The sequence below is a fragment of the Petromyzon marinus genome, chromosome 11, assembly GCF_048934315.1.
Source record: "Petromyzon marinus isolate PM22_M1 ecotype Great Lakes invasive population chromosome 11, UKy_Petmar_22M1.pri1.0, whole genome shotgun sequence".
Taxonomy (NCBI): Eukaryota; Metazoa; Chordata; class Hyperoartia; order Petromyzontiformes; family Petromyzontidae; genus Petromyzon; species Petromyzon marinus.
In genome coordinates this window covers 8090129-8109806 of record NC_133677.1, presented here as the reverse complement: position 1 = coordinate 8109806, position 19678 = coordinate 8090129, and the positions used below count along the sequence as shown (strand labels likewise).

The following is a 19678-nucleotide window of genomic DNA, read 5'->3' as shown; positions in this document are numbered from 1 at the left end:
AGAGTAATAATATTCCACGCCGATGTTTAAAACAGATGCGCTGAGTGCCAAGCACTTAAATAAGCAGCGCACGTATAAAATGGTTGGACATTGTTGAAACAGTTTCGTATGTATGTGTGCGTGCGTGTGTGCGTGCGTGCGTGCATGTGTGTGTGTGGAATTTCACTTGAAAAAGTCTTCCTTTAATACAGCCAGTCGGTCGCAATGTTGAAACTAATTTTTCAGAAGAAGAAAACTAAGTCCCGTATATTTTTTGCTGTTATGCAAACGTGCCTTTTGATAACACTAATAAACTGTTCTTACTTCTGTGTCCGGGGCGAATGCCGTCTGGCTAAAGTGGCAGACCCATTGATTGGTTATTTTAAGTTAAATAAATCTAATGTTTTGACTGAGCCAATGGACATTTCCTGGGAAGGATATTGTTATGCAAACGAATCGCCGTATCAAAAATGTTCATCTTGAGACGTAGCTTTATCTCGCTGCCGACATGTGGCCTCAGAGCGCGGGGGAGAGAGACGGGTGGGGGGTGGTGGGGAGGGGGGGGGGTTTAGAAAAAGTGTGCGGACGCACGGTCCGATGCCTTCCCCGCGCGCGCGTGAGCACAACGTCGCCGATTGTCTCCGCGTCTGCCGTCCCTCCCCGCAGCTCGTGCAGATCATCATCAACACGACCCACCTGGAGCAGTCCTGCAAATACCTGGAGGATTTCATCACCAACATCACCAACGTCTCCCCAGAGACCGTGCACACCACCAAGCTCTACGGCACCTCCACCTTCAAGGTGGGGGGTGGGGGGGGGTCACGGCGAGAAGAGAAGCGCCGTCACGTTGGTGAAATGTTGCCACCGTTCCTGGCCGGGCTGTGGCAAGCCGGTCCAATGAATGGAGCCTCCTGTTCGATTCGGTCAAATTCCTTCCCAAATCCGGTGTCACGAGGGCAAACGCCTCCGTACAAACATTGCCTGCGCGTGAACGTGCGAATGTTTTTTCGGATAAAATACGCGAGTTGAATAAGCGGGGGTAGTTGACGTCATACAAAGCGGTACTATTTTTTTAATACACCCCGAAGTGATGATGAATCTTTCCCCAACCTGGGTTTGAATCTATAGGGAGTTAAGCAATGCATTGTGACAAAACAGATTTTCAGCAAACTCGATGTAATTATTTTACTTGCAAATAATGCCTACGACATTTGAGAATGAATAATTGAACACTTCACTGCATATTAATTGTAAAATATTTTCACTTTGATAACACTTAAAAAAACATCTGCTGCCCAGTGTAATCCGAGTCACCATCACCATGAAGCAGAGGTGGACGGCTGCGGTTTACTGGATGTGGAAGGCCAGAAGAGATATTGACGGGCATTGAAGAACATATTTCTTGGTTAAATTAACGAGAAATATAAAAAATACAAAACAAGACTGAGATCGATGACTGCGGAGTCCAAGAGCTCAGGTTCACCGACTATCACACAATTGCTCGCCTGTAATCACACACCGTCTCCGACTGCGCGAAGCTTAATTAGTGCGGCTAACAGTGTTCCTTTTCTTATTTTTTTCGGTAAAGTCACGTTGAAGAGAAACAACAAAATAATAAAATATATATAAAACAATAAAAAAATTCTCACGACGTTTCGACCATAACTGAAACGGTCATCTGAGTTATGGTCGAAACGTCGTGAGAATTTTTTTATTGTTTTATATATATTTTATTATTTTGTTGTTTCTCTTCAACGTGACTTTACCGAAAAAACTAAGAATATGAATTACTGCAGTCACGAAAGCTTTAAATCAAAATTTAGTGTTCCTTTTGTGTGTGTGTGCATCTTCTGTGACTTACACCTAATTCAGGCTTTGAGAGATTTGACCGGATTTGTTTTTTCCGATGCGGATGAGATGCACCACCGGGGGTAGTCGCTGCGGTCTGTTCCCCCCCCCGCCCCCCCCCGTCTGCTTGTTGGTGACTCGGGGAGGCCCGTGGCATGTCGTGTTGCGCAGGACGCACGGCACACGGCGGAGGAGGAGATCTACACGAAGCTGCACCAGAAAATCGACGAGTTCCTGCAGCTCGCCGACTACGACTGGATGCTGCCTGAGCCCAACGGGCACGCCAGCGACTACCTCATGGACCTCATCAACTTCCTGAGGAGCACCTTTGCCGTCTTCACGCACCTGCCTGTGAGTAGCCCCCCCCCCTCCTCCTCGATCCCAACCTGTTTGTTCCTCTATTAGTTTCGTCTCACGGGAAAATGCCTGGCACGTTCGTTCGGTCGCACGTATGTATGCGTGCAGTTCCGTCTGCTTTGCTTTTTCCGGTTGCGTGGGACTCCGCTCGTCAGTGATTGGTCGTTGCGATGACTCGCCACCCTAACAGCATCTTGATGAGCTCCGCAACTCGACGGCTTATTCAGGTGATCTGGAACGAAAGCTAGACGCCGCTTCTTGCTACTACTAAAATTCCCGAGTAATAGCCTGTCATTTCATTTTTATTTATTTTCTGTCGTTGCAACGATTCGCCGTATAAATGATCAATATTGATTCTTAAGCCTTTGATTACACTTTGGAACACAATTTCTGTTCCTGGGTAGTAAGTGTTATTTCGTAATTGCTTATGCCTAAAAAGCATAGAAAATGGCTATTATTCTCCACAAACTTTGCTTTTGTGACCAGGACAGTGATCTTTTGAAATTTACCTATTTTCAATGAGAAAACGGGCGAATTTGTGTCTTTTCGTTCACATAAAGTCAGAAGACAACAACATAGGAATCAAAATTAACATGTATCTGTACTTAAGTTATACAAAAATTACAACAAATGATTTAGAAGCGGGTAGTTTTTCGAGATTGTTCCTCCCCTCAGAGAACTCGGTCTGCTGAGGCCAGTGTCTAAATCTTTTGTAGTAAATTTTGTATTACGCTAATGGCAGCGATTATTACTTGAGTGATATGGAACATTTTCAAGTATTCAAATGAGATGATAAAATCAAGACAAAATGTATTGATTCGTGAAATAGCTGGGTAATGAGAGGGCAATGGTGAATCGTAACCTGCCTAATGTTGATATCTCTACGGGTCATTAAAGCTGTCTCAACGCTCAATTGCATTGTTTACGCGAGGGAGGGCCCTACGGGCGTAGCAACATATAGGGGGGTGGCACAAGACATCGCCACTACCACCAGACATTACCTGCTGGTTTTCTGCCCATGCGCTCTTTAATATTGGTGCCTGGTTATTCCGTGTAAACCCAGAGGTGCGTGCAATCCATCAAGAATATTAATGAGATTCCTGTGTGTGGCATATTCCACCGTATGAAGACTTCGGTTTTGTTGAGAGAGGTTAGGGTCTATTGAGCGAAACAACTTTTTTTTTCAAGGGTGATAAAATCGACCAAGACTCGTACCGCATGTTCACCGCCATCAGTGATCATCCCATGGAGATTCTGGTCCCTGCCACAGGAATATGGAATGTCAACTGCTAAGGGCTCCCCTGCACCCTTGGATTTTTTGTGAAACGAAATTCATGATAAATGTGGATTAAAAAGAAATCCAGATTTGTGGGAAGAGTAAAAAATAATATTTATTTTGAGGAGGAATCCAATGAGCTATGAAGTTATTTTTCAGAGACGTACAGTAGGGGCACGGGGTCAGCACGTTACAATAACAAACAATACAAAAAACAAGAGTGAATAATATAGAGAAAGCTGCTAAAGACCATCCGGCATGGCGTGGGCTTGTTGTGGCCTTATGCGCCACAGGGAGCGAAGAAGAGTTAAGCTAAGTAAGCTCAGAGAAAGGGTAACCAAGTAAATGTAATTATAGAAATAAAAATTAAGTACATAAGTACAAATTTACATCAGTACATCAGTGGACTTAGGCAGGACACGTCGCTTTAAGGGATGGTGGCCGGGGGTCGAGTTTACTGATGGAGTGGCAGCCAAAGGACGGAACACACCCAACACGGTCGTCCACCGCATAGATGGAGCGTTGAAATCAGCTGTTCCGTACGCGGGCGATGGATTTTTACTTCACAAGACCGTGATTGAAGATGGTGACAGCTTGGGGAGAGGCATTTATTTGCCGAAGTTATTCAATAATGCCTGGTGATGAATTCAAATATTCATGGCGTTATTGTGCGATCATAATGTTCATGAGGTTCATCTTATTAGCACCTCCAATTAGCATGCGAATGAAGTTCAACATACATACATACTTCTTTAAAGGTATACGTGTGACTATGGATATATTTGAATGTAATTCATCCTTTTGCGAAATCTGTATGGACGCACCGTTATGGGAATTTATTTTTGAATGCTTTGAATCTATCTTCAAATCTCAAAATGCCTCGCTGCGTTAGTTTGCTTTTCTCTGATAGTACGCACATGGATGTCGGCGAGGCAAGTTAGAAGAAGGTTGTGTTGTTTTTTTCACCTTTTGTGCACTCGAAAAGCATCCCCTAATGCATAGCTCAGCGGACACATTTGCATTTCACAGATCGAATCGGTTGAACTCGGCCCTTTCAGGACCAGGTGTCTTCGTTGTATAAATGTGCAGCACTGAAAGGCACTTGAAGCTGTTGTGATACCATAACAATATGCTTAATGCACTATATTGATAACACAGCCACCTGTGTGTGTGTGTGTTTAATAACGAGACTGGTGATGGACATGCAGCAAAGACATAGAACACAAATGACTCGCTCACAAATTGGGAGATAATAATCTTATCGGGCTCGTGCATTACATCTGTACAGGACCTTAGCTAGTGGTGGCAGTTTGGAGAGGCCTTTCGTTCATCCCCGATGTTTTTCTCCTCTTATTGGATAACGCCAAGGTGTCTGTGAATGAGCGTCCACCAAAGGTATTTGAAGAACCTATTTATCCCGGACTTGACTTCAGCCGGGTATGTGCTGATCCGTGACCTGGATGGTTATTTCAGCACATGGCGTTGCACATCCAGTATACCTCTCGCGCTAGGGCCATAGCTCCTAAGCACGTGCCTGTACTCCAGTATCCCCGGGAAGCTGAAAGACATTCGGTTAGAAGTTTACGCTGGTTATTTGGCCCTCAATCAGAAAGAGGTTCTAAGGGTTCTCTGCTCCAGGTATGCCCCGTTGCGAACGTGTTGGCACAGTGAAGGCACCCGCGACGGCATGAGTTGCCCGTTGGCGACCCTGCAGCGCGTGCAAGCAAGGTAATGCTTAGAGGCCCCGTGCCGTAATTACCTCTGAAAGGCTGTCACTCAGCGGCCGCCTTCCCCAGTGTGGGAAGTAAAATTAGCCCTGGTTATCCTGCACGACCCGTGACCCGCAGAGCCTGCTGATTGACAGGCCGGGGGAGCCGACCTGTGGTCAGGAGCTGCCAACCTGCCAGAGACGGAAGCCTGGTCCTGAGGCCCGGTGTTAGTTGCTGAGGTCGTTTGACCTCTCGTTTTTTTTTCCTTCTCCCTCCTCGCTTCGTCGTCCTCGTCTCCTTCCTCCTCCTCGTCTTCGTCCTCCTCCTCTTCCCAACCTTTAGTTGTGTCCTACTGTGCATCGTTTTACCCGCAACGTGCTTCCGTTGGTCCGTCGGTCGTTGGTGCGTGTTTGCGCAGCTGCCAGTTTAGCGGTCGCGTATGGTGTTGATTTGATGTTTGACAGAGCGCCTGTTAGGCTGGCGGCATCTCGGATTGAAAATAGTCAATTAATCGCATTGAATGTGGGCGCGTGTATGTGCTTGTTTGACCTTACCGCTCATGTTGTTTATGTTGAGACTCTCAAATGTGTAGTATAGGGTTTTGCAATTTTGTGCCTAAAATCCCCTCCCCCCCCAGAAAAAGAAATACCCGTTTAAAATCAAAGTAATGAGATAGGGGTGGTATGGTGGCCCAGTGGTTTGAGAATTGTCTTGAAGCCGGAATCCTGATTTCGATTCCCAGCCATGCATAACATGAGTGGCAAGTGATATCTGAATCAGTCTTTTTCACCAACCCTCACTGACCAGTGTGGTAAAGTATGGTCAAGCAACTTCCATACATGACATGAATGAGGCCTTCATTCAGCAGGGCAGTGGAAAAGGGCTGCATTTATTTAATATTTTATATAAAATTAATTACTTTATCCCAATTTTGCTGTCAAATATGTAAATTACAACTTGCTTTTTTCTTCATCCACGTCTGTGCCCAACATTTAATAGCAATCATATAAATAGCACACACATATTTATCAATGTTTTGTATCGTTGGAATGGCCTTTTTTTTAATTGTCAATTTATTTAACAGCTATCAAATTTGACAACAGGGTTCATATTCAACCCACATGTAACATATACTCACTAAGCTCTGTTGACTTACCCAGAGCCATTGCAGCTGTAGGAAAAGGGTGACACTGCCTCCAAGGCACATGTTCTGCTAAGCTCCGCAAAGCCCGTCGGATAATTAGAGCTTTCGTGAGTATTTGGCCAGGTCACACATTCAAAAGAGAAACAACACCAACAAGGTAGCTTCCACAGCTTTAGGCAAAGGAGGGAGACACACCTAAGAGGCACATCCACCGTGGAGATGGAGGAATTGAAAGCAGCTCCAGTACAAGAGCGAGATGGACTGAAGACTGTGAGAGGTGGTAATGGCACTTTGGGAGAGCCTCCGTTCACCAGTGGACAGTTTAAAGTTTATATACTTGGTTCTTTCGGTAAAGTCACGTAAACAATAAAATAATAAAAATGTATTTTATTATTTTATTGTTTCCCTTCTACGTGACTTTACCGAAAGAACCAAGAATATCAATCCCTGCAGTCCCGAAAGCTTTAAATAAAAAAGTTTAAAGTTTATTTTGTTTAACCACGAGACCATGATAGTCTCATTTGCAAGTGACCTGAGGCATCAGTGTGCCAATAGGGGGGCTGATTTCTGCTGTGTGTAATCCAAATTGAGCGCGCTAATTTTTTGAATGTTGCAAATTTGGTCCCTGATGCTGGAAAACAATGGCCTGCTCACACGAATGACATCAGGGGATCGGTAACGTCCGCTGTGAAGTAGACGGCACTTGATATTATGGTTATTGTAGCCGCAGCCATCATCAGGGCGGCCGCTGGAGTCTAACCGTGAACTTCTGCAACAAGCGGCGAGTGTGGTAAATGCTGGCCCACGTTACCGCCATCAGCCATGGATAGACCAAAATCAGCCATGGATAGACCATGGCTGATTTTGCTTGCAGTGTCTTGGCATTGTCTTAAGCCAATCGCACGTTCGTTATGAGGAGTGATATATGATCACGATTAGAGCCGAATGCATCCTGCGGGAATTGTATTCGATTCTGATGATTGCACCCTAGATGATTCCTGCAGGCAGGCATTGTAATTCTGCAAGGGATGATTCCCAGGGATTCCTGCCGTGGAAGGGTCGATGTGTCCTGGCTGTGCCGTTGCCTTGAGTCGGTACCATGCCTGGTCCATCCTCCACGAGGGGATGTAGGCCCCCCAGGCCCTACCGTCTTGCCCAAACAGAATCAGAATATTTATTCATTCTGGAGGAATCCGATTAGCTATAAAGCTATTTTTCACAGATATCCAGTAGGGGCAGGTTAGAACGTTACAACAACAAACAATACAAAAACATGAGAGTGGAAGGTACAAGAACGGTAAACAAATTACCCAAACACATACAAATAAAACTAAACCATTCCCATCCTTTCAGGAAAAGCCCACTGAGGTATTAACTTATTTTTCAGAAGTGACCTGGCCACAAATGATAGCTCAACAAAGTGGCTTATCATTTGGACATTTATAGCAGCATCCGGAGTCGGGATGGAATCGAGGCCAATTCTGCACTCCAGGCAATGGCCAGGGATTTCCAACGGCGATTGTGATTAACCGGCCGGCTGGTATTGACCCGAGTCGTCATTGAAAACATATTACTGAGGCATAGGCGGTATTCAACGAGGCAAATGAGGCCCCCTGGAGGCCCCCTAGCTTCTTATGCTTTGCCAGCCACGATTCCGTTAGGAATTTATATTCAAGTTCAAGTTTATTTTTGTTGAAACAGCTGGGAATTCAAGGGACGAGGATTTAGTCTAATTTGCAAGGGTGACCCGGGTCACTGAAACAAGCGTAAGACAGAAAGGCAGCAAACACAGAAATCAGAGAAAAAACAGCAGTCTGGAGAAATAAAAAGGCTTCACAAACACAGAATGAATGCCATATAATATCAGATTCTAAGACGTGAATTACCCAGTTCTAGGCATGATGCCTGTATAGAATTGTGCATTAACATTGAATTATTTAGTATTCATATTCCTTTATATATACACACACAGACATACTTTACATATAGATGCATAAACTATAAAATGTTATAAGCATCACAAATACAAATTGTTCCTGAGTCTTTACATCTCAGTTCATTGTACACCTGTTGGCTGGCATGATTTGACTCGCATCACACATTCATGCTCACACAAAGCTGTTGGTACAAAAGGGGTTAGATGTAAATATCAGGGCACGACAAATATTTCGCACTGGAATTCATTGACATTTACGAGCAAGAGATTGTTTGCAAGAAGACAACAAAACACACGCATGCATATATCTCACCCTATAGTCCAACGTGCAGCCTCTCAATCAAATGCAACATAAAAAATAAATATCCTGCAGCATAGCCAGACGTTAAATTGCCCTTGTGAACTATTCTTTATTTTTCTCTACACCTCTTTCTATTTGTTTTTGCGTCTGAACTTCACACGCTCAAGAAAATGTGCAAGATTGAAGTGTAAATGGATAGGACTTAGAGATCCAAACTTAGCTACTCTATCGAGATAGTGACAAAGACGTGTGTGATGCAGTTCGCACAGCACGGTGCGTTAGGAACTAATGAAAGCCATTGAATTGCCTTTGCGGGGGGTGGGGGATGAAGGGGGGGGGGTGTTGTTGGGAATCTATTTGGAATGAGAGGTGGGTGGGTTCTGGTTGATGTTTAAGTGAAAACCACGCATGCCTCTATTTAAAATGTGCTCGGAGGAAGCACAACTCTTCATTGAGTACAATAATCCATGGAAGGGTTGCTAATGAAGAAAAATTGAACGTTTCTACTTTGATAAAGGTGCATCTGTCGTGAGAAAGTCGACAGAATGTGGGATGTTGTGATGTCAACATCCGGCAGATATTTACATAGAAATTTGGCAGAAAATCGGCATTCCAGCACAATTCAGGAATCAGCAGAATTCAGGAATGGGTATATTTGTGAGATACCACTTGGTTACAAACGGCCTCAATAATACCAAAAGCATATCGCGAAACTAAAAACTGAAGCTGAAAAACAAAGGTTCAGTATCTTAAATTCTGTGTAGTCTTGCTCACTGCTTTGCAACCCAGCCACCTGGTGTGGGCCATCAGTTTCAAAGACAATGAATATATTATCAGAGCATGTTTTGTTTGCATGATTTACCACATGTTAATGCCAACTCGATGCCTTGCAATAGGTGTCTATTTGGTGTTTGAACATCTTAACGCCCGTGTTATTGCCAGTAAGTGTAAAGCCTCTTCTTCTTTTCATCGTGCAGTTGTATATTCGGACACTTTATCATCCCTAACCTTATTCCATCGTATAAAACCGCTGCCGATTTAGACGGGCGGCATAGCGCCCTTGTCAGCCCCGCTATCCATGGTACCGCACCGCGGCCCGGCGTGATTAAACCGTTACGGGGCTCGTCCGTCACCCGACAAGAAAAACACCAGCCACCTCGGAGTGCCGGGGTCACTCACCCTGCAGTGGGCCCAGCGGCACGTGAATGGAAACAACTGGCCTGAAGAGCACAAAGCGCTCCTCGTTAGCAGCTTATCAATAACCCAACGCCGGTTCGCGTCTGCGGGAAGTGCAAACGGAGTCCTCACTGCTAACAAAATGCTAACGGGCGCTCACAAAATGCTGACGAGCGCCAACAAAATCCAACGGTTTCAAAGTGTCGCGCGGTGCTTTCGCACTAATACACTGTCCATTTTCATTTACCTATGCACGTTAATTTTAGTCAAGGTATGTTGTGTGTTAAGTTGATTTATCTCTGTAAATATTGATTATGAAACTCGTGCTGATTTATTGAATGGTGTGCGTGTACGAATGGATTTTTTATAGTCGTGTTTGTCATACTAATTTGTTCACATCACCCCTGCAGTCACTAGAAATGGCACCGTTCACTGTTGTGTTGAAGCAAGTGTTGATTCCTGAATTGAATAGCAACTGTGAATTGTATTTTCATCAGGGTATGGGGGGGGGGCGTGAATTGTTCCACACCTCGTGTGAATATTAATCGGCATGTTTTGGCAAGTGCAATGCCCATGTCTGGTTTGGCTTCCATAATTAATGTGTTTAGCCATGTCGGTTGTTGAGGTTGTTTTGGCATATTTCCTCACGCTAGTCCAGTGCATGGTTGCTGAATTGGGGGGGGGGGGGGCAGGACCGGTTCAGATGTCACTTGCCACCAATATTAGCCTTGGCTGGGAGTTTAACCTGGGTTACCAAGTGCAGAGCACAGGGCACTAACCAGACCACTGCAATCATTCTTGGTTGTACATTTTGTTTGTTGTGAATCATGATTTTCATACAAATGGCGTAGAATTGTCGACTGTGATACACCGAGTAAAAGCTGTTTCTTAAAATAATGTAATATTTCCAAAAGAATATCTATCGTCGAGTAGCCGAGTTTGCATGATAGTGCATGGACCACTGCACCCACCACTCCACTCTAGCACGTTATCTCATTTCACAAAACACCAGCGGGACACACCGTGCAGCAATTCTAACAGCATAGGCCACAAATACACAATGTGTCGTCACTGTTACAGAGCTCGCTGATCGCACACAACACACAGCACAAAGCATTGAGCAGTGTATACAGTGAGGGAAAAAAGTATTTGATCCCCAGCCGATTTTGTACGTTTGCCCACTGACAAAGAAATTATCAGTCTATAATTTAAATGGTAGGTTTATTTGAACAGTGAGAGACAGAATAACAACAAAAAAATCCAGAAAAACGCATGTAAAAAATGTTATAAATTGATTTGCATTTTAATGAGGGAAATAAGTATTTGACCCCTGTGCAAAACATGACTTAGTACTTGGTGGCAAAACCCTTGTTGGCAATCACAGAGGTCAGACGTTTCTTGTAGTTGGCCACCAGGTTTGCACACATCTCAGGAGGGATTTTGTCCCACTCCTCTTTGCAGATCTTCTCCAAGTCATTAAGGTTTCGAGGCTGACGTTTGGCAACTCGAACCTTCAGCTCCCTCCTCAGATGTTCTATGGGATTAAGGTCTGGAGACTGGCTAGGCCACTCCAGGACCTGAATGTGCTTCTTCTTGAACCACTCCTTTGTTGCCTTGGCCGTGTGTTTTGGGTCATTGCCATGCTGGAATACCCATCCACGACCCATTTTCAATGCCCTGGCTGAGGGAAGGAGGTTCTCACCCAATATTTGACGGTACATGGCCCCGTCCATCATCCCTTTGATGCGGTGAAGTTATCCTGTCCCCTTAGCAGAAAAACACCCCCAAAGCATAATGTTTCTACCTCCATGTTTGACGGTGAGGATGGTGTTCCTGGGGTCATAGGCAGCATTCCTCCACAGATTTTCTATGGGATTAAGGTCTGGAGACTGGCTAGGCCACTCTAGGACCTTAACGTGCTTCTTCTTGAGCCACTCCTTTGTTGCCTTGGCCGTGTGTTTTGGGTCATTGTCATGCTGGAATACCCATCCACGACCCATTTTCAATGCCCTGGCTGAGGGAAGGAGGTTCTCACCCAATATTTGACGGTACATGGCCCCGTCCATCATCCCTTTGATGCGGTGAAGTTGTCCTGTCCCCTTAGCAGAAAAACACCCCCAAAGCATAATGTTTCCACCTCCATGTTTAACGGTGAGGATGGTGTTCCTGGGGTCATAGGCAGCATTCCTCCACCTCCAAACACGGCGAGTTAAGTTAAATGCCAAAGAGCTCCATTTTGGTCTCATCTGACCACAACACTTTCACCCAGTTGTCCTCTGAATCATTCAGATGTTCATTGGCAAACTTCAGACGGGCATGTATATGTGCTTTCTTGAGCATGGGGACCTCGTGGGCGCTGTAGGATTTCAGTCCTTCACGGTGTAGTGTGTTACCAATTGTTTTCTTGGTGACTATGGTCCCAGCTGCCTTGAGATCATTGACAAGATCCTCCCGTGTAGTTCTGGGTTGATTCCTCACCGTTCTCATGATCATTGCAACTCCACGAGGTGAGATCTTGCATGGAGCCCCAGGCCGAGGGAGATTGACAGTTCTTTTGTGTTTCTTCGATTTGCGAATAATCGCACCAACTGTTGTCACCTTCTCACCAAGCTGCTTGGCAATGGTCTTGTAGCCCATTCCAGCCTTGTGTAGGTCTACAATCTTGTCTCTGACATCCTTGGAGAGCTCTTTGGTCTTGACCATGGTGGAGAGTTTGGAATCTGATTGATTTCTTCTGTGGACAGGTGTCTTTTATAGAGGTAACAAGCTGAGATTAGGAGCACTCCCTTTAAGAGTGTGCTCCTAATCTCAGCTCGTTACCTGTATAAAAGACACCTGGGAGCCAGAAATCTTTCTGATTGAGAAGGGGTCAAATACTTATTTCCCTCATTAAAATGCAAATCAATTTTTTATATTTTTGACTGCGTTTTTCTGGATTTTCTTGTTGTTATTCTGTCTCTCACTGTTCAAATAAACCTACCATTAAAAGTCTAAACTGATCATTTCTTTGTCCGTGGGCAAACCTACAAAATCAGCACGGGATCAAATACTTTTTCCCTCAATGTATCATTAGTCTTCAATTTGCAAACACTTTTCTTCGATGGAATGTAATGATTTTTAAACGTCAATTATAAATCAATGCCTCGCTTCACAATACATGCAGCTGCTTTTTGTTATTTATTGAAATTGTATACTTATAATGCTGATGTTACATTTTGAGTGCTCATAATCTATAGGCAAGACAGGACAAATAGGAAATAATATAATAGAGGAGGTTAAAAACGAGACCAAAAGGACTTGGTTCTTAAACCGTTGCACAGAATCCGTTACAATTTATTAAATCACACCGTGGAGTGTGGAGTCGTGAATTTAATTAATTGTTACATCGCTGGTATTTGGTATCAGTATGGACATGTGTGTTGCTGCATAGGTGCTTTATTAGTGCTTGGGGAATTAGAAGAAATAATTATTCATACTTTGTTTAATCTTCCATTACATTGCACAACTTTGAAGTAAAACCATTTATAATATTTAAACAAATATATAATGGTAATGTGTTCAAGTGTCTGATGATGCCGATAAATTCACCATCACGACAATCATTCTGAAATTTGTCACCAGTGATAGAAATGTAGCTGACGTTCACAATTTAAAGTAGCACGTGCTTTTTGAAGAGCGCAATCCATTTCGTAATTCTGTCTTCATCGCATCACACACCACCTTTCTTTCGGGGGCACCGAGATTCTGGCCCCATGGAATGTGTGTGTGTGTCTGTCTGCTGCCCTTTGAACTCTTCTGACTGTTACTGAGCAGGTTTCCTTAATTTTCAAAGAGCACCTGTGGATGCTGTGCGCATGATCTGTGCGCCTTGGACCGTGATTTATTCTGGCATGCTGTTGGAATTTACTCTCCATGCCGCATTTCTGCTCGCGTTCCTTTTCTCGGTGTTTGTTTGCTTAGCGTAGCACCTCACAGGTTAAATGTCCCACCAGGTAAGTCGCCGTTTGGTGTCTTGTCACGGAAAAGGTTTACACCTTTGCTTGCAGTTTGCCCGTTTTTTTAAAAAAGTGTGTAAATAAGTCCTGTGCTTTTCAAGCGAGCTTCTATTAATTAAGCAATTGTCGATGATGATCATGACAACTGAGTTGGTCATGAAGCTTATTTTTATTTCTACCGCTAAACAGAATCCAAATTTAAGGAGTTCATGGAAATGACACTGGCCTCTCTGTGGCATTTTCTACGACATTGGCAAGTGTGAGATTTTAATGTGCCGTTAAACAGTGTTTATGGCACAGTCGCTTTGAATGCAGAAAGAAGGAGTCTATGATGTCGGTACAAGCCATTACGTGAATGATAAAGTAATTTCTCAACATTAAAGAATAAAGCCGCTTTGCTCCGACAGCCGTGCCGGACTCGCTCAGCGCGGCCATTAAAAGCTCCCGTTTTCATGGTTAATTTGAGCCCGAGCTTTCAAGTTAAGAAACGTCTCGCACACAATCGCTCCAAGTTGATAAATCGCCGTTGCCGTCAAGGCGCGCCCATTCTTCTTTGTAGACACTCTGCGGGGGACAGTTTGAAACTGCGTTTGAAAAGTTCACAAATCATCGGGAGAAATTCTTTTTCTAGTGCCCACACATGGACCTGTCTGTTTCCCTCAAATACGTTTGTATTAATGTGTGGTGGCACGTTCTGTTTGGCTGAAGCACCCAGCCTTTTATTCAGGGGTTGGTTCGTGTCTCAGGATCCACAGTGACAGTGTGGGTTTTTTATTTTTTTATTTTGACGATTCCAGCCCTTTGTCAACCTACTTCTGGATGAAGGTCTCCCTTACGCTGTGTCCGTCATGGGAGTTTGATAATACTTGACCATGCTTGTCAGTGCTGGTTTGGGGAGCGGGAAAGCCCACGACTGGTTTAGATATCGCTCTCCATTTATGTAAAAGCGTCGCCAGGAACGCAGGTCGCTGGGTTCGTGGCACAGTGGGGCTAACCTCTGCGCCACCGCTGCACCCCGGGGTGATAGGCATTGTGGGTATCGCTCGTAATGTATTCACGCCGTCAACTTAGTGCTCTCACAATCTCATTAACTTGTATGCATGGATGTTGAAATTCTTTTGCACCGTACGTAGCCCTACCGTGATAATCGGAAGGTGCAGGGGAAGGACAAGAAATTAAACACAAAAAGCAGTTAAAAATAATTTAGTTTTCAATCGAGATTTGAAAGTGCATTACTGCAGTGGCTTCCTAATATCGGAAGGAAGAGCATTGCAGACGGCCGCAGAAGCGCATCTGAAATTGCGCCATGCAATGACCATATTTGTTCGATGGTGATCCAAGCTTGCATTGCAGAGCAAGCGTTACGACACATTCCCATGTTTAAAATACTTTCTCTTCTCATTATACGATTCTCCAAAGAGATTACTGCTCTTCCACGATAGATGACACCTCAGTATTTTTTTACGCTCACGCTTGAATCTCTCGCGTCGTCAGCACGCGAGCGCCTGGCGCGCGTTCGCGAGGGGCCCCCGTGCGATCGGCGGCCACGCCGTTCTGATTAAGCGCACGTTCGGCTCGCCGAACCCGGGTGCTGCGCGGAGGCGTTGGCGGCCGCGGCGAGCGCCTCGGCGGGCACCGCTCGGCGTGCCCCCGTCCCGCTGTGGCGCCGCCGTCCTGCGGCGAGGGACGCGGAGCCGGACGGGTGCCACGGTTTCGCGTGTTCCATCTCGCCCCGCGCTGCGTGAGATCGCCTGAACAAACAAATAAATAAGCAGCTCTCCGCATTCGGAAAAAATACCGTGGCCTTAAAAGGAACCATACATATATTCTTGGCAATGATTCAGGCCCTTCTTTGTTACACGCAAATAAAATGAAATCACATGTACTGTGTGTGTTAATCTTTTTTGTATTAGCTGGCTGAGCGTAAGCCCAAAGGCCCAAATCTCCTAGCGGCCAGCAATGAGCAGCACTATTGAAGATGTAAGAGAGAAGAGCTCACACATTTCTTTATTTTTATAGACAGGTAGATAGATACATTCCAGCCATTCTTAGTCCACCATTGGATGAGGGCCTCCGCACGCAATGCCAGTCGTGGCATTTTTTTTATTACCAAACTTCACCATTTTGTCCAGTGTAGGTGAATGAAGGGGGGCGGAGGGGAGAACCGGTTCTGATCCCCCGATTGGTTGTGTAAATTCTAAACATCCCTGGACGTTTTGGCAAAACGTTAGTGATTGCGCACCAGTGTCTGGGCTAAAACTGAATAAAATCTGCTCACACTTATTCTCGATTGTGTATCGTCTTCGTCACTCGATGTGGCCTTCTCCTCTCATGGGAGGGATACTTCCTGGCTCAAATTAAATTTGACTAAATTGCGATTGTGGCCATTCAGTTGGTTAAGGATGATGATCATTACGATAATATTGACAACTACAACAAGATAAATAATCCTGGCCAACAATCGGTTTCATTGGCTGGAACGCACGCCTGAATCTGGTTGCAGTTGGTGGCAGTGTCTATATAATATGACCTTTGGTCCTCCCTGTTATGGACATTAAAGGTTAAATTATTTAGCCCTAGCCCATGCCCCCCTCTGCTTAACCTCGGTGACTTCATGCTGGGTGCGGTTCCATGAGCCTCTGCATGCACTTAAGTGGTAGCTTGCAAGGCCTGCGCATTAATACCTATTCTATTATACATTTTTATTTTACTAGGTAAGGCCCTCTGCGCTATATAGCTCTTTTTTACAAGCAACCTGGCCACATATGATAATTCAACAAAGTGGCCTATCACGTGGAAATCTGTAGCAGCCAAATAATCTAAACGCGTGTTTCTAATGTGGAGGGAAAAACCTGAGAACCCAGAGAAAAATTCACACGACCATGGGGAGAACATGCAAACTCCAAATATACAGATCAGGATCAAACCCACAACCTCCTACATACCAGGAGAGAGCTAGTTAACATCTCGCCACCGCGGCACCCACCTCTTACTGCCGCAGTAATTCTCAATTATGTCAGAACTAATCACGTACAGAAATGTGCCAGTGTATGTAATGAAATAAACCATGTAATTAATGGACGTAGATTATAATTAAATGTTCTGTTTATTTAGATGTCCGTTTTTGTTTGCCATTAGTTGTCCTTCCTTTGAACTAAGCATTCTTTAGATTATTGTTCTGTTGCTTTGTAGATTTAAAAACAAAAGTAACTCTGATGATGATGATTCATATTTTTTTGTTTGCATACATAGGATGGGGAGCATTGGCACGGTGGTTCGCTCGCTGCCCATCTAACCCGACCACCTTATCTTCTTTGGTTCTTTCGGGAAAAGTCACGTAGAATGAGAATAAAATAATAGATTGATAAAATAAAATAACACAATAATATTCTCACGACGTTTCGGCCACAACACAAGCGGCCTTCATCAGGTAAAGGGACGAGACTGTCTGGAGGACAGCACCGAAATCACTCCAGCGCTGTCCTCCAGACAGTCTCGTCCCTTCACCTGATGAAGGCCGCTTGTGTTGTGGCTGAAACGTCGTGAGAATTTTATTGTGTTATTTTATTTTATCAATTTATTATTTTATTCTCATTCTACGTGACTTTACCGAAAGAACCAAAGAAGATGAATCCTTGCAGTCACGAAAGCTTTAAATCGAAATCCGACCACCTTAGTTTGATACCCGGCTGCGGCTGACAATCAGTGTAAAATGAAATCTGAGCTGGTCTTGGAACCCCAACTACCAACCTGGACCGACCTGCCATGGTGATGTGTGGTCAAATGCCTAATGACTGACCTGGCATGATGAGGCCTTCACTTAGAATCGTATTTGCATAGGTCTATAACGTATTGTTTGTACGCATGCATATGTATGCACGTATGAGGTGATGGATTACGCTTACCTTAAATTCAATTTTTTTTCAAGACTCACTCCTTCCTCCTCGCTCTCCCTTAAGTGTGTTTTATCTGATTTAATCTCTTAATTTGTTTGCAACTGTAGTTTTATACCCCCCTTGAGTGTGGTGACATTGCATATCAAATAAAACTTTTGGAAACCTTTAAATTGAAATGCACATCGAGGACTCGTGCAAGCACCAGTCATCCTCCGGAGATGCCTGCTCATTGATGATGTCTGCTGGGCGTTGCAATGAGCCAATCGCTCAAAGCGGATTGCCCGCGGCGATTCGATAAGTCATCACAATTCACCGTTTCAATAATCGATCATTTGTTGTCTTGTTTTTTACTGTCTCGTTTGTGTGATCGTTTTAACTCCCCCCCCCCCCCCCACCTCGTATCAGTCATACAGATCCGTCGGCTGTTGTTATCCTTTTTGCACGTCATTTACGTAAATCGTTACGATCCGTTCTCCCTCGCACACGTGCGCGCGAACTAGATGACGCGTGTATCGCTAATGTCAAAATTTTTATGAAACGATGCGTCCGTTGTACGTACGTGCCCCGTGTTTACACGACCGCGACCGACGCGTGTGCTTGTGTCTGGTCGCGTTTCTCCTCAGGGCAAGGTGGCTCAGACCGCCTGCATGTCCGCGAGCAAGCACCTGGCGTCGAGGCTCCTGCAGCAGATCCTGGACGTGGAGGTGAAGCAAGTGACCATGGGGGCGATCCAGCAGTTCAACCTCGACCTGGTCCAGTGCGAACGTGAGTGGGTGCCGGGGCGACGCTCGGGAGTCATGGCGAGCGGTTGCGGTGATTACAGCGATGGGGGGTACGCGGGGGAGCACTGGGTAACGCAGGATAATGTGGGGGAATGCTGGGTAATGCAGGGAAACGCGCGTTCACGTGGGGGAATGCTGGGTAACGCGGGGTAATGTGGGGGAATGCTGGGTAATGCAGGATAATGTGGGGTAATGCAGGATAATGTGGGGGAATGCTGGGTAATGCAGGATAATGTGGGGGAATGCTGGGTAATGCAGGATAATGTGGGGGAATGCTGGGTAATGCAGGATAATGTGGGGGAATGCTGGGTAATGCAGGGAAACGCGCGTTCACGTGGGGGAATGCTGGGTAACGCGGGGTAATGCAGGTGAACACTGAGGGGGGGGGGGGACAGCTACCCCTCGCCCGTCCACGGTGCAGGCTAAGGATGAACGTAGAGGGAATATGTATGCGCCCTCTACATGGCGTTGCCTTACTAGTCGTATAAAAATATTTGGTGACGCTGCATCCATCGTCAATGGTGCAGAAATGCGACACATTCTCCTCAACAACCCTGTGGCCTTTAAAAGGAGAAATATATATTGCAGGCTACGTTTCGGGCAATGGCCCTTCTCGGGCCCTACTTTTATTGTGGGCCTTTTGCATAGCACATGATGTGCTGTCTACGTAAGGGAGACAGTGACATTATATTTATTGAGTTTAAAAAGAATAGAGTAGTAATGAAACGGGCCGTTTTAACTTAAGGCAGCATTGTAGGCTGGTTTATTCATCAGTACAAAACCTGTTTGATTTTTGCAGCTATACTTTTTTAAAGTCTTCAATTTATGAACGAGCAACCGATGTATTTTCCACCACTTTATTAAGTAAAATTTTTTATACAAAATGGAAAAGTTGAAATATTTTGAGGGTATCACGGTGGATTTAAAAAAAAATCTGGTTCCAAAAAATTAACTTTGCACATTCCCCTTATAGGTCAAAGGCCAAAAAAAATAGCGTCATCTGAACTAATTGAACCGCTCCAAATGGAGCAGTGGTTGGCGCGCTACTCTACGAATCCAGTTACTCGAGTTCGATTCCCGCTCACAGCCACCATGAGCAGTCATGATTATCTGAACTGGGCCTGGGCCTCCCCTTGATCAACTCAGCCTCAAATGAGTACCTGGTACGGTGTGTAAACATTGCCACTGGGGATACAAAGGTGGTGGCTGGGCGTAGTGCTGGCTACCAAACGCATCATGTGCCATGCCAGCCTTCTTAGGTGCTCACGAACAGCACTTG

The 19678-nt window shown here is 45.0% G+C and overlaps 1 protein-coding gene across 1 annotated transcript in view; it reads left to right on the top strand.

Moving 5' to 3' along the window:
* Positions 1–19678, top strand: part of LOC116941262 (exocyst complex component 6B-like) — a 148900-nt gene that overhangs the window by 82232 nt on the left and 46990 nt on the right. The window contains exons 17-19 of the mRNA XM_032952125.2: positions 646–780; positions 1999–2178; positions 18241–18382. Coding sequence (XP_032808016.1) covers positions 646–780; positions 1999–2178; positions 18241–18382 — 457 coding nt within the window. The remainder of the gene's footprint in view (positions 1–645; positions 781–1998; positions 2179–18240; positions 18383–19678) is intronic.